This window comes from Bos indicus, chromosome 9 (genome assembly GCF_029378745.1).
Source record: "Bos indicus isolate NIAB-ARS_2022 breed Sahiwal x Tharparkar chromosome 9, NIAB-ARS_B.indTharparkar_mat_pri_1.0, whole genome shotgun sequence".
Classification (NCBI taxonomy): Eukaryota; Metazoa; Chordata; class Mammalia; order Artiodactyla; family Bovidae; genus Bos; species Bos indicus.
In genome coordinates this window covers 70,105,398-70,119,137 of record NC_091768.1, presented here as the reverse complement: position 1 = coordinate 70,119,137, position 13,740 = coordinate 70,105,398, and the positions used below count along the sequence as shown (strand labels likewise).

The following is a 13,740-nucleotide window of genomic DNA, read 5'->3' as shown; positions in this document are numbered from 1 at the left end:
AATCAATCCGGTGTGAGTTGATGAGGCAGGAAGGTGGGGAGGAATGCGAGGAATGTCCCTGTTTGTGTAGGACTCCATTCAGCTCATTGGCGAACCGGGGCCGCCCGGAGCGTATAAAAGCCTCGGGCCGCCCGCCCCGGCCTCACACAACAACTCTTCCCCGCTGAGAGGAGGCAGCCAGTGCGACTCCCACCGCCGGCGACCCACCTCCTCCAGTCCGACGGCAGCCGCCCCGGCCGACAGCTCCCGAGACAGCAGCCCGGCGCGCCCCGGCCCACGCCTCCGGCCCAAACCTGCGCCGCCCGCCCGGCCAGCCGCCTCTCGCCGCCCGCCGCCCGCCGGACACAGCGCCCCGACCATGTCAGCCACCGGCCTGGGCCCGGTCCGCTGCGCCTTCGTGCTCCTGCTCGCCCTCTGCAGCCGGGTAAGCACCGGAGACCCCGCGGCGGCCGGCGCCGGGGGGAGGGACGCGAAGGGCGGGAAGGCGGCCAGGCGGCGCCGAGGGGCGTGCGTCGGCTGACCGCCGCCTCCCTCCGCAGCCCGCCTCCAGCCAGGACTGCAGCGCCCCGTGCCAGTGCCCTGCCGGCCCGGCGCCGCGCTGCCCCGCCGGCGTCAGCTTGGTGCTGGACGGCTGCGGCTGCTGCCGCGTGTGCGCCAAGCAGCTGAGTGAGTTGTGTACCGAGCGCGACCCCTGCGATCCGCACAAGGGCCTCTTCTGCGACTTCGGCTCCCCGGCCAACCGCAAGATCGGCGTGTGCACCGGTAAGACCTGCAGCCCCCGCCCCCTCCCCACCTCCCGGAGCCCCGAGCCCCGAGCCCCCCCCCCCCCAACACTGGGGTTCCGGGTTGGGGGGGCGGGGGGAGGACAGTCGATGACCTCGTCCCTCACACCCACCTTCCCGCTACCGGAAAATAACGCCGCTCGAATTGGGTCCCTTCCTCCCCTTCGGCTGTTTGCAGCCTTACCCCTGGAGCCCAGCTCCTGGCTCCCATCCCCGATGCGCTTCCTGTTGGAGGCTCCAGAATGATGCTTGAGCCCTCCTGCATCCACCCCCCCTTTTCCCTTCCTCTCCTTCAGCTAAAGATGGTGCCCCCTGCGTTTTCGGAGGAACTGTGTACCAGAGCGGAGAGTCTTTCCAGAGCAGCTGCAAATACCAGTGCACGTGTCTGGACGGGTCGGTGGGCTGCGTGCCCCTATGCAGCGTGGACGTCCGCCTGCCCAGCCCCGACTGCCCCTTCCCTCGGAGGGTCAAACTGCCCGGGAAATGCTGCGAGGAATGGGTGTGTGATGAGCCCAAGGAGCACACCGTGGTCGGCCCTGCGCTCGCAGGTGAGCTGAGCCTCCAAGTCAGCCTCGTGATTCTCCCCCAGGGGCCGAGTCCTGACTCGGCCGAGGGCAGGGGGAAGTGACTTAGCCTGGCGTCTTACCTTGTGTTTGTGTGCTCTGCTCTCGTAGCTTACCGGCCGGAAGACACGTTTGGCCCAGACCCAACCATGATCCGAGCCAACTGCCTGGTCCAGACCACAGAGTGGAGTGCCTGTTCCAAGACCTGCGGAATGGGCATCTCCACCCGGGTTACCAATGACAACGCATTCTGCAGGCTGGAGAAGCAGAGCCGCCTCTGCATGGTCAGGCCTTGCGAAGCTGACCTGGAGGAGAACATTAAGGTATGGTGTTCTGTTTCTATTGACTCCTGGTCATGGAACAAGAGTGGACTGGCCTACAGCTAGGTCTCTTATCACCCGTGTTACAGAGGCCTGTTATCTCCAAAAATATCATTGAGCTGTTTTACTGGGATGAGACTTTCCCTAATAGAAACCACCAGTTTTCCACTAGAAAATCTTCCACAGCCCTGTTTCATTCAAGACACCCCCAAAGAGGCCATGTCTATTTTTGGAAAACTGACAAATGAGACTCAAACTTTCCCTCCTCAAAATATAAACAGAAGTTAAATGCCCCAGAGACTAGAACACACAGAAGTTGAAGAAAGCCACACCCCTTGCAGAGTCATTGATTTTTCTCTCCTCTCTTGTCTTCCTCAGAAAGGCAAAAAGTGCATCCGGACCCCCAAAATCTCCAAGCCTATCAAGTTTGAGCTTTCTGGCTGCACCAGCATGAAGACATACCGAGCTAAATTCTGCGGAGTGTGCACAGACGGGCGGTGCTGCACCCCCCACAGAACCACCACCCTTCCCGTGGAGTTCAAGTGTCCTGATGGGGAGGTCATGAAGAAGAGCATGATGTTCATCAAGACCTGTGCCTGCCATTACAACTGCCCCGGAGACAATGACATCTTCGAGTCACTGTACTACAGGAAGATGTATGGAGACATGGCCTAAAGCCAGAGACAGTGAGACACGTGAACATTTTAGGCTGTCACTTGAATCGATTCACATCTCATTTTTGTGTACACGTGATTTCAGTGGCACAAGTTATTTAAATCTGTGCTTCTAACTGGGGAAAAGAAAAATTCCCACCAAATTCAAAATACTGTGCCATGTGATATTCAAACGAATAGTCCGTCAACCCCAGACACTGGTTTGAAGAAATTGAGACTTGATCATAGGACTGTATTAGTGCACAGCGCCAGCATGTATGCTAGGAGCAGTGGGAGGAGGCCAGTAGAAAGCCTTGTCATCTTTAGGGGTAGTGATGTGACTGCTATTTGGAGTGTCACTGAAAAGGAAAACTTTAGCATGCTCACTGATCTGCCTATAGCTCCAGCAACAGCTCGGATGTGCGTTCTCCAGCCATCATGAGGCTGAGTCAAGTTCGTCTCTAAGTCAGAACAGCAGATTCAGCTATGACATTCTGATTCAAGGACATTGTTCAGGAATCAGAATTCTGTCTATTAGACTGGACAGCTTGTGGCAAGCTAATTTGCCTGTAACAAGCCAGATTTTTTTTTATTGATACTGTAAATATTGTGTGTATATATATATATTTGTACAGTTATCTAAGTTAATTTAAAGTTGTTTGTGCCTTTTTGTTTATGTTTTTAATGCTTTGATATTTCAAGTGTTAGCCTCAATTCTGAACACCATAGGTAGGACGGAAAGCTTGTCTGATAATTCAAAGCATGAAATGGATATTCAAATAGAATTTCTGTGCAGTTGGAGCAACAGTCCATCCAAACAGGTTGTTTGCTGAAGGTGAGGCAGTGATGTCCTTCAAAGTCTGATCTGTAGGTTGGAAACGTGGTAGCCTCACTTTTAACGAACAAATGACCTTTATTAAAAATGAGTAGCTCTGTATAGCTGATTGGTTTTTCCACCTGGAAGCATTTGTCTCTACTTTGACTATGACTGTTTTTTGGACAGTTTATTTGTTGAGAGTGTGACCAAAAGTTACATGTTTGCACCTTTCTAGTTGAAAATAAAGTATATATTTTTTCTATAAAGGGCTTGGTTTTTCATTTATTAAATGGGAAGTTTTTGTCTTAAAACTATGCACTTATAATTTTCTAAATATCTTTTTCTCATCTATTCTTATCAATTGGTTGATCCCTTCAATAGGATTTTTACATAAACATATTTCACAATGAATCAGGTGTCACAAATTTACAGGCATACACACTGTTGAGCACACAGGCATTTTTCATTATTTTCACTGCTGCTGCTGCTGCTAAGGTGCTTCAGTCGTGTCCGACTCTGCGACCCCATAGACGGCAGCCCACCAGGCTCCCCCGTCCCTGGGATTCTCCAGGCAAGAACACCGGAGTGGGTTGCCATTTCCTTCTCCAATACATGAAAGAGAAAAGTGAAAGTAAAGCTGCTCAGTCCTGTCCGGCTCTTAGCGACCCTGTGGACTGCAGCCTACCAGGCTCCTCCGTCCATGGGATTTTTCCAGGTAAGAGTACTGGAGTGGAGTGCCATTGCCTTCTCCATTATCTTCACAGTACTTTATAAATACTTCAGTTCTCTTCAGATTATATGTTTTTACCAATCTCTGTTTTATTATCCTCGGTTCTGTTTATATTTAATATATCTCTGCTGTTGTAGGCATTTAATTTCCAACCCATCATCATAAACTAGCCTACATGTGCCTTAGACATAGAAGATTTTTAACTATTTTTTTGAATTTGTATGCTTTACTGTAGATCTATTTCTGAGCTTCAGTATCTTACTATTAAATCTGTAAAAATTATGTTTTTATTATTTTGCATAATTCTGCTTTCAGCTACCATGATAACCAATCACAAATAGATGATGGCATAAGTACGAAAAGAACGATAAGCCAACCTTCCATTCATTTGTATTATAGAAATTTGCCTTAAAACCAACTCCCATTTCCCCAAGTTTTCACTATATCAGATCTCAAGATCAATAGTTCATTAAGTAGTTTGACAAAATGAAATTGTTCAAGAAGACCTACATGGAAGTGATCATTGGATCTCTCCAGGTCTCCACTGAAAAATCAACTAACATAAGTGGCAAACAAAAGGAATACTCCAGGGACAACTGGAAGCCCATTTTTTCTAGATAAGAATAGCTGTGGATTCTAGGGAAAAAAATAGTTGCAGACAGACTAAGCCATCACAAGGTAATTAGCAATGCTGTAGTGCCTGTGTCATTCCAAGAGACAAAAATACATCCAAAAAAAAAAAGGCTAGTTCTACAAACAGAGCCCATGCCACAAACCAAAGGGAAAACTTCCCGTGTTCAAAATGTGAAAAGTATTTCTGGCCAAAACATTGGACTTTTAGAATACACCCACATACGTATATAGCAACCCCGCCAGTAGCTGTGCCCCACTTCCCCAAATAAATCCACATGCAAACACACACACACGCAACACAAACACAGAGCGCATTGTTTGGTTTACATTTCCTTTCTGTCAGTTGACTCCTAGCTGCAAAGATGAAGGGCCATGGTAAATGAACCTGACTGTTTTAAAAGGAATTTGAGAATTCTGGGAAGACAGAAGTAATAATGGAAGCATAGATTTTAAGATTTTCCAAATTTCCACATAAAAACAGAAATTAGATTGCGAAATCAAAACACCATGAGACATATAACAAAATTAGTTGGCAAAACATCCTTTGTACCCTAAGATATGTGTTGGGGGAAATCATCAACTACATGACTTTTATTATGTCAGAATAAAATGTGAGAAAAAGCAAAGGAGTACAACAGGGTGTTTGATGCATCTGAGAAGAGGAGAGCTTCAAAACAGCCAGCAGTGAAATATAGATCAATCTGAGGATACCTTGTGAAACTGGTAAGAGTTTTGTTTTGCCCACTCCAATAAAAGTTACAAACCAAGCCTGGCTCCCAAGGGAGGACTCCACATTCTTAGGAGTAAAATCAAAATTAAGTCAGAAACAACAAAAACATTCTGAAAGAAGGGTCCGGATAAAAAGCAGAAGAAAACAAGTTCAAAAGCTCAAGAAGCAGATGGCCATATTTTTAACACAGGAAAACAATAAAAGAGAGAACTCTGTGTAGTTAGAAAAGCTATTTAAACCAAGCTGTCTTCCTAAATAAAGTTCAGGAAAAATAATTTTGCATAAAAAATAGAAAACCAAAATCATCACAGCCAAATCTGTATGAAGATATTATATGAAAAAATAATAATAGGGGATAGAATAGCATTTCTACAGATAAAAGGAGATTGCCAGAAATACATGTCCAGAAAACATGCCAAAACTATAATCTACTGTTTCAACAGAACATTAAGAAAATAACACTAGACATAAATAATTAAAAGGAAATGACTAATGACATTAAATAGCAACATAAATGATTTGTAAAACTTGGAAATAATTTCAAGAAGAAATTAGAAAGTAAAGAAATGTTAGAAAACTATATGGGACACAAGGGTGAACAAACACAACAGATAATTCCTTAAGAAGAGAAGTTGATGAGAAGGAGGAAAATTTTTTTAAATAAAAAATTTAAAAGTTTCAGAAGTGATAAATATTATAGATAGGCAAGGAAGGTCCAACATATGGATAGTAGGAATTCCTGATGAAGAAAAAACCCAAAAACTATAAATAAAGAAAACTGAAATAAAAAGTGATTTGAAAGTGATACAGGAAGATACTAATAAAATTAACCAACATTGAGACATATTCTAGTAAAATTGATGGAATATAAAGAAAAAGAAAAAATTGTTAGAACATCTAGGCAAAAAGAACATGAACCTTGTAAGTAAAAGAAAAGTAATTCATCATTCTGATAATGACTGCAACACTTCATATCAGAAAAATTACAATAACTTATTTAAGGTACTGAAGGAAAGAAAATGTGAGCCAAAGAATTTTTATCCTTCAAAACTGATACTGAAGAAGAAAGTGAAAGTGAAGTCCCTCAGTCGTGTCCTACTCTTTGCGACCCCATGGACTGTAGCCCACCAGGCTCCTTCATCCATGGGATTCTCCAGGCAAGAGTACTGGAGTGGATTGCCATTTCCTTCTCCAGGGGATCTTCCTGACCCAGGGATCTGAACCCAGGTCTCCCGCATTGTGGGCAGACGCTTTAACCTCTGAGCCACCAACACTACAGTTCTTCTTTCTTCTGAAGAAGAAAGGACACAGACAAATCATTAAAACCATATAAGATCTCAGGACATATTATTCTTATGAACCTTTTCTAAAGAGCCTACTAGACAAGAAGCTCAAAAAGCAAAAATGTCTGAGAAATGATAACATTAAGGACTGGTGGTGGCCATTAAATATAGCTTATCTTTAGAAGAAAGACTAAATAAAGATGAAAGAGGAGGAAGTACAGTATACAGCAGCCATATACTCTGACAGTGTAGAGTGTAACCATAAAGGTTTGGGGAGAGAATAAAAGTAGCATATGACACACACTCACCAACACATACACATACACACACACACACACACACACACACACACACACACACAACTACTTTTTTGGTGGTAGGGTCTTCCCCACTAGTGGTAAAGAACCCACCTGCCAATGTAGGAAACATAAGACACTCAGGTTCAATCCCTGAGTCAGGAAGATTCTCTAGAGGAGGGCACAGTAACCCACTCTAGTGTTCTTGTCTGGATAATCCCCTAGACAGAGAAGACTGGCAGGCTACAGTCCATAGCATCGCAGAGTCCGAAACAACTGAAGCAACTGAGCACACACGCATGCATGCACACATGCACGCTCTCATTGGTTGAAGTGGTGATGGTATTGCTATTCTGAGACTATGGAGTGTATAATGCAGGTTAAAGAAAATTAACCACTATCAGTTCAGTTCAGTCGCTGAGTCGTGTCCAACTCTTTGCGACCCCATGAATCGCAGCACGCCAAGCCTCCCTGTCCATCATCAACTCCCGGAGTTCACTCAGACTCACATCCATCGAGTCAGTGATGCCATTCAGCCATCTCATCCTCTGACGTCCCCTTCTCCTCCTGCCCCCAATCCCTCCCAGCATCAGAGTCTTTTCCAATGAGTCAACTCTTCGCATGAGGTGGCCAAAGTACTGGAGTTTCAGCTTTAGCATCATTCCTTCCAAAGAAATCCCAGGGCTGATCTCCTTCAGAATGGACTGGTTGGATCTCCCTGCAGTCCAAGGGACTCTCAAGAGTCTTCTCCAACACCACAGTTCAAAAGCATCAATTCTTCGGTGCTCAGCCTTCTTCACAGTCCAACTCTCACATCCATACATGAACACAGGAAAAACCATAGCCTTGACTAGACGAACCTTTGTTGGCAAAGTACTGTCTCTGCTTTTGAATATGCTATCTATAGACATTCTAATACTACCCTTAGCAGTGGTGAATACTGGGATTCTTAGTGAGAAAGTCAGAAAATTCAGATTTAATATAAAACTGGTTAAGTTCCTATGGCTGTTTCATGTTGATGCTTGGTAGAAACCAATTCAATAATGTAAAGCAATTATCCTTCAATTAAATTTTTTTTAAGTGGTTAAGTTAGATTCTGTAGTCCTGAATTTGGATTAGAAATATCAGCATAAATTTATGACGCATTTTATCTTTTAAAACATACACACAAGGCTTCCCTGGTGGCTCAGTGATAAAGAATCTGCCTGCCAATGCAGGAGACATGGGTTCGATCCCGGATCCAGGAAGATGCCACATGCTGCAGAGCAGCTAAGCCCACTGTGTACCACAGTAATTGAGCCTGTGCTCTGAAGTCCAGGAGCCACAACTATGAGCCTACATGCCACAACTACTGAAGCACATATACCCTAGAGCCCATGTTTCACAAGAGAAACCACTGCAATAAGAAGTCTGTGCACTGCAACTAGAAAGGATCCCCCCTCACCACAACTAGAGAAAAGCCCATGCAACAGCGAAGACCTGGCACAGCCAAAAATAAATGAATACATAAAATCATTTTTAAAAAGCACACGCAATTATATATATATGTATATATACATATACATTTTGCTACATCTGCTCACTGGATAAACTACAATGAGAACTCAAAAACAATGAGCATCCCTAGGCCCAAATTGTACCCTTGTAATGTACTTTCCACTAAAACAACCAGAGCTTCTTGGAGAACAGCTGATTCCAGGACTGGAGCAAGAAATGTGTAAGTTAAAAACAATTATGCAGGGAATACCTTTATATATTAGATAATAATGAAGTTCACAAGGACGATTAAGAACGTATTGAAAGGATTCAAGACACAAACTGAAGAGACTCCTACTAAAGATGAGGCAATTTGAGCTTCTTAGGACAATAAAAATCACAGTGTATTAAGCCTATCATCTATACTTAAATTCATTACCTCATTATGACAATTAAAGAAAAAAAACCCAATTGGTCATCTGATGATCATAAGGAATCTATTCATTATACACTAAACATAATATTTTCCAAAGCCTTTGACTGTGTGGATCACAATAAACTGTGGAAAATTCTGAAAGAGATGAGAATACCAGACCACCTGACCTGCCTCTTGAGAAACCTGTATGCAGGTCAGGAAGCAACAGTTAGAACTGGACATGGAACAGACTGGTTCCAAATAGGAAAAGGAGTACATAAGGGTGTATATTGTCACCCTGCTTATTTAACTTCTATGCAGAGTACATCATGAGAAACGATGGGCTGGGGGAAACACAAGCTGGAATCAAGATTGCCAGGAGAAATATCAATAACCTCAGATATGCAGATGACACCACCCTTATGGCAGAAAGTGAAGAAGAACTAAAGAGCCTCTTGATGAAAGTGAAAGAGGAGACTGAAAAGCTTGGCTTAAAGCTCAACATTCAGAAAACTAAGATCATGGCATCCGGTCCCATCACTTCATGGCAAATAGATGGGGAAACAGTGGAAACAGTGGCTGACTTTATTTTTCTGGGTTCCAAAATCACTGCAGATGGGTATTGCAGCCATGAAATTAAAAGACGCTTACTCCTTGGAAGGAAAGTTATGACCAACCTAGACAGCATATTAAAAAGCAGAGACATTACTTTGTCAACAAAGGTCTGTCTAGTTAAGGCTATGTTTTTTCCAGTAGTCATGTATGGATGTGAGATTTGGAGTATAAAGAAAGCCGAGTGCCTAAGAATTGATGCTTTTGAACTATGGTGTTGGAGAAGACTCTTGAGAGTCCCTTGGACTGCAAGGAGATCCAACCAGTCTATCCTAACGGAGATCAGTCCTGGGTGTTCACTGGAAGGACTGATGTTGAAGCTGAAACTCCAATACTTTGGCCACCTGATGCAAAGAGCTGACTCATTTGAAAAGACCCTGATGCTGGGAAAGATTGAGGGCAGGAAGAGAAGGGGACGACAGAGGATAAGATGGTTGGATGGCATCACCAATTCATTGGACATGGATTTGGGTGGACTCTGGGTGTTGGTGATGGACAGGGAGGCCTGGCGTGCTGCAGTTCATGGGGTTGCAAAGAGTTGTACACTACTGAGTGACTGAACTGAACTGAATGTTTCCATGATGACTTCTGTGTCATATCCTTGTTCTCCATAACCAACAGTGCCTCAGAAGAGATTGGTCCAATCTGTACCAACCCCAGACATAATCCATTGCCTTCTCCGAGACATAATCCATAGATGACTTTTAAAAGAAATTAATCTCTTCATAGTATTCATCATATGATAATCAATTTAAAACAATTTCATATTCTTTTAAAATAATTTTCTGTAATTTTCCAAATTTCCAGAAATGAACATGCAATATTTTATAATCAGAAAAAGAGTTTAAAAACAAATCTTTTAACTCCTCAATAAAAAAAAAAAAAGTAGCAAAGGATATGCCAAAGTGTTCAAGTTTTTCATAATTTCAAATTTAGATAAACAGCTCACAATATATAAATGGATGACTAAATATCCTATGATAAACCATAATGGAAAAGAATATAAAAAAGAATGTATGTATATATATAACTCAATCACTTTGCTGTACAACAGGAATTAATATATTATAGTAAATCAAGTATACTTCTGTTAAAAAAAAAAAAAAAACAGATAACTAAGCCATTCAAGTCACTATTCCTTAATTTTCCAAGTGCTTAGGAGCATGTGCAACACACATAGAGACTCTACAGAATTCATGTTTTCATGTAAATTCAATGTATATTCTTACCTCATTTTCCAATTCCATAAATAAATTCATGGAAGATTTTTCTTCTATAAATTTACAATAGCTATATTTTATCTCATGAATCATACTGATTATATATAGACTGTTGCTAAGACTAAAAATAAGGTAAACATAAAATATTTTCTTAAAATACTGTCAGATTCCAAATCTAAATACAGGATACAAAGCAATAGACATAGAGACTCTCTTCTACATTGTTGTTGTTCAGTTGCTAGACTTTTTGTGTCCGACTCTTTGTGACCCCAAGGACTGCAGCATGCCAGACTTCTCTGTCCTTCACTAGCTCCCAGAGTTTACTCAAACTCATGTCCATTGAGTTGGTGATGCCATCCAACCATCTCATTCTCTGTCACCCCCTTCTCTTCCTGCCCTCAATCTTTCCCAGCATCAGGGTCTTTTCCAGTGAGTCAGCTCTGCATCAGGGGGACAAAGTATTGGAGCTTCAGCTTCAGCATCAGTCCTTCCAATGACTATTTGGGGTTGATTTCCTTTGGATTGAGTGGTTTGATCTCCTTTGATATTTAAAAGACAAAGAAAAATTAGTAAGAAATATGAAATATCATCTATTAATTAGAATTTATGTCTCAAGAAGGTAAAATAAATTAACACTTGCATTAGGTTAACAAATTCTAATACAATCTTTGTCAGCACTGTTAATAGTGTAACTTAGATAAGCATAATGACATTAAAAAACTGTCTGGTAGAATCTGCTAAACCTAAACATTTTACATAGAAAACTTTTACTCCTAGGTATAGATCAAAAGAATGAGCAATACACTCATGCAAAATTCTGAAAGCAGTTTTATCCATCCCCAAAGCTGAAAACGATCCAAACACGAGAATGGGTAGAATACAGAATATTCATGCAATAGACTAGTATATATCAATAAAAAAGAACTGCTGATATTATACTAAATGAAAGAGGCCAATACATACAAATCACATACACTGCATGTTTCTACTTACAATGACATTGAGTAATAGGCAAAACTAATCAACAGTGATGGATTTCAGAATAGTGGTCATTTTGGAGGTGGGAGCATAAGAAAACTTCACATACATTTTTTATATGTACATGATATCTCAATTGAAAAATTTAAAAATAAGTAAATGGATTTATGCAATTTTTTAAAAAGAATGCTACCAAGACATTAAAAGGGATTATCTGGGGGTTATTTTTTCCATCTTTGTAATATTTTAGACTTTCCAAATTGTCTACAAAAAACAGTCATCACTATATTGCAGGAGGAAAAGCCTTCCTTTTAATATTTCAGATAATGAGCTCCTGAAAGATAATGTATAGTGCATATAACAAGTCCAGTGTAACAAAACTACTACAGCCCTTTTGATATGAATGGGAAATGAAATTGAGAAATTAGTGGAGATAGAAACTCAAAGCTAGAATTATTTGTAAGCATTTCTCAAACTGCACAATGATCTTAGGGAGACACTGGATTTCCCTTTTAACATCAGATGTACTCATGCCAACTTTTATTTAAATCTCAGAGGACAGATTGATCTTTTCCAACGTTTTTTATTAGGTTATCAGTAGGCTCTTTCATTGAAACATAATTCCAAAATGAAGCTAACTATTAGAAACCATGAAACTATATATTTAACATATACTCAATGGGACTTGATAAATACCATTTAATTAGAGTGCACAACAAGCTCTTAAGGTGTCTAAAGTCCCTTGTAGAAAATAGCTTCTCATTCTGTAAGTTCTACTTCAGCAATAAGGTTTATCAACACTTTATTTTTTTTTAATTTTATTTTATTTTTAAACTTTACAATATTGTATTAGTTTTGCCAAACATCAAAATGAATCTGCCACAGGTATACCCGTGCTCCCCATCCTGAACCCTCCTCCCTCCTCCCTCCCCACACCCTCCCTCTGAGTCGTCCCAGTGCACCAGCCCCAAGCATCCAGTATCGTGCATCGAACCTGGACTGGCGACTCGTTTCATACATGATATTTTACATGTTTCAATGCCATTCTCCCAAATAAGCCAGAAAGAAAAACACCAATACAGTATACTAACACATATATATGGAATTTAGAAAGATGGTAACAATAACCCTGTGTACGAGACTGCAAAAGAGACACTGATGTATAGAACAGTCTTATCAACACTTTATTATGTGTGGTACATTTCAACAGATACAGACAAACAAATGGATAGCAAATACTATTTTATGAAAAACAATAATTTTCCTTTATCTTATTAAAACAATGGAGAAGGCAATGGCACCCCACTCCAGTACTCTTGCCTGGAAAATCCATGGATGGAGGAGCCTGGTAGGCTGCAGTCCATGGGGTCGCTAAGAGTCGGATACGACTGAGTGACTTCACTTTCACTTTTCACTTTCATGCATTGGAGAAGGAAATGGCAACCCACTCCAGTGTTCTTGCCTGGAGAATCCCAGGGATGGAGGAGCCTGGTGGGCTGCCATCTATGGAGTCGCACAGAGTCGGACATGACTGAAGTGACTTAGCAATTAAAACAAACCAACAAAACAAAAGCTAGATATGACCAGCTAATAAAGCATCCAGGGACAGGGCAGAAGGGGCTCAGAGAAGAGAGGATGAGGTAATACTTTCAGTCATGTTTACTTATGTGTGAATAAATGCAAATTTCAAACTAAACCCAGCTGTCTGAGTTTTAAAAAGTAGTTGCTGTGTACAGACTCATTTTCATACTCATTTTCGTTTTCAACCAGGCTTCATGAACATCATTTATGGTATCTTGGGTCTTTTCCCTGAAAAGGCTGGGCTATATAAATAAATACTACAGTGATTGCATTTTAGCCCTAAATATAATAAACACCAAGCGAATAATAATAGACCCATGAATCTAATTGGTTTAAGAATATCTTATATTTATTATCTTATATTTTCAAGTGATGTCCAGTCAATCTTCATGTTTATAAAAATAATACATAAAGCACAGAAAGTACCCAAATCTGACTGCTGATATGATGAGTGCTATACAAAGAAGTTATTACAAAATTTAGGAAATACAGATAGATTTAAAACAAACCATATGAAATCCAAGAATCAGTGTATGTTAGTCATGTCCAACTCTTTGCGTCCTCATGGACTGCAGCCCATCAGGCTCCTCTGTCCGTGGGATTCTCCAGGCAAGAGTAAAAGAATAAGTTGCCAGTTCCTTCTACAGGGGT

The 13,740-nt window shown here is 41.5% G+C and overlaps 1 protein-coding gene across 1 annotated transcript; it reads left to right on the top strand.

Moving 5' to 3' along the window:
- The first annotated feature begins 225 nt into the window (after positions 1 to 225).
- CCN2 (cellular communication network factor 2) lies at positions 226 to 3,401 on the top strand. Its single transcript, XM_019967446.2, has 5 exons — positions 226 to 424; positions 540 to 762; positions 1,079 to 1,330; positions 1,457 to 1,668; positions 2,044 to 3,401. Exons 1-5 carry the CDS (start codon positions 359 to 361, stop codon positions 2,338 to 2,340), a joined length of 1,050 nt encoding a protein of 349 aa, XP_019823005.2. The 5' UTR covers positions 226 to 358; the 3' UTR covers positions 2,341 to 3,401.
- The last annotated feature ends 10,339 nt before the right edge of the window (positions 3,402 to 13,740 follow it).

Excerpts from the sequence above, each read along its gene's own strand:
- CCN2 (XM_019967446.2), top strand. The coding sequence starts at position 359 with ATGTCAGCCACCGGCCTGGGCCCGGTCCGCTGCGCCTTCGTGCTCCTG. Across the intron at positions 425-539 it reads TGCTCGCCCTCTGCAGCCGG|CCCGCCTCCAGCCAGGACTG; the intron begins GTAAGCACCGGA and ends CTCCCTCCGCAG. Across the intron at positions 1,669-2,043 it reads ACCTGGAGGAGAACATTAAG|AAAGGCAAAAAGTGCATCCG; the intron begins GTATGGTGTTCT and ends TGTCTTCCTCAG.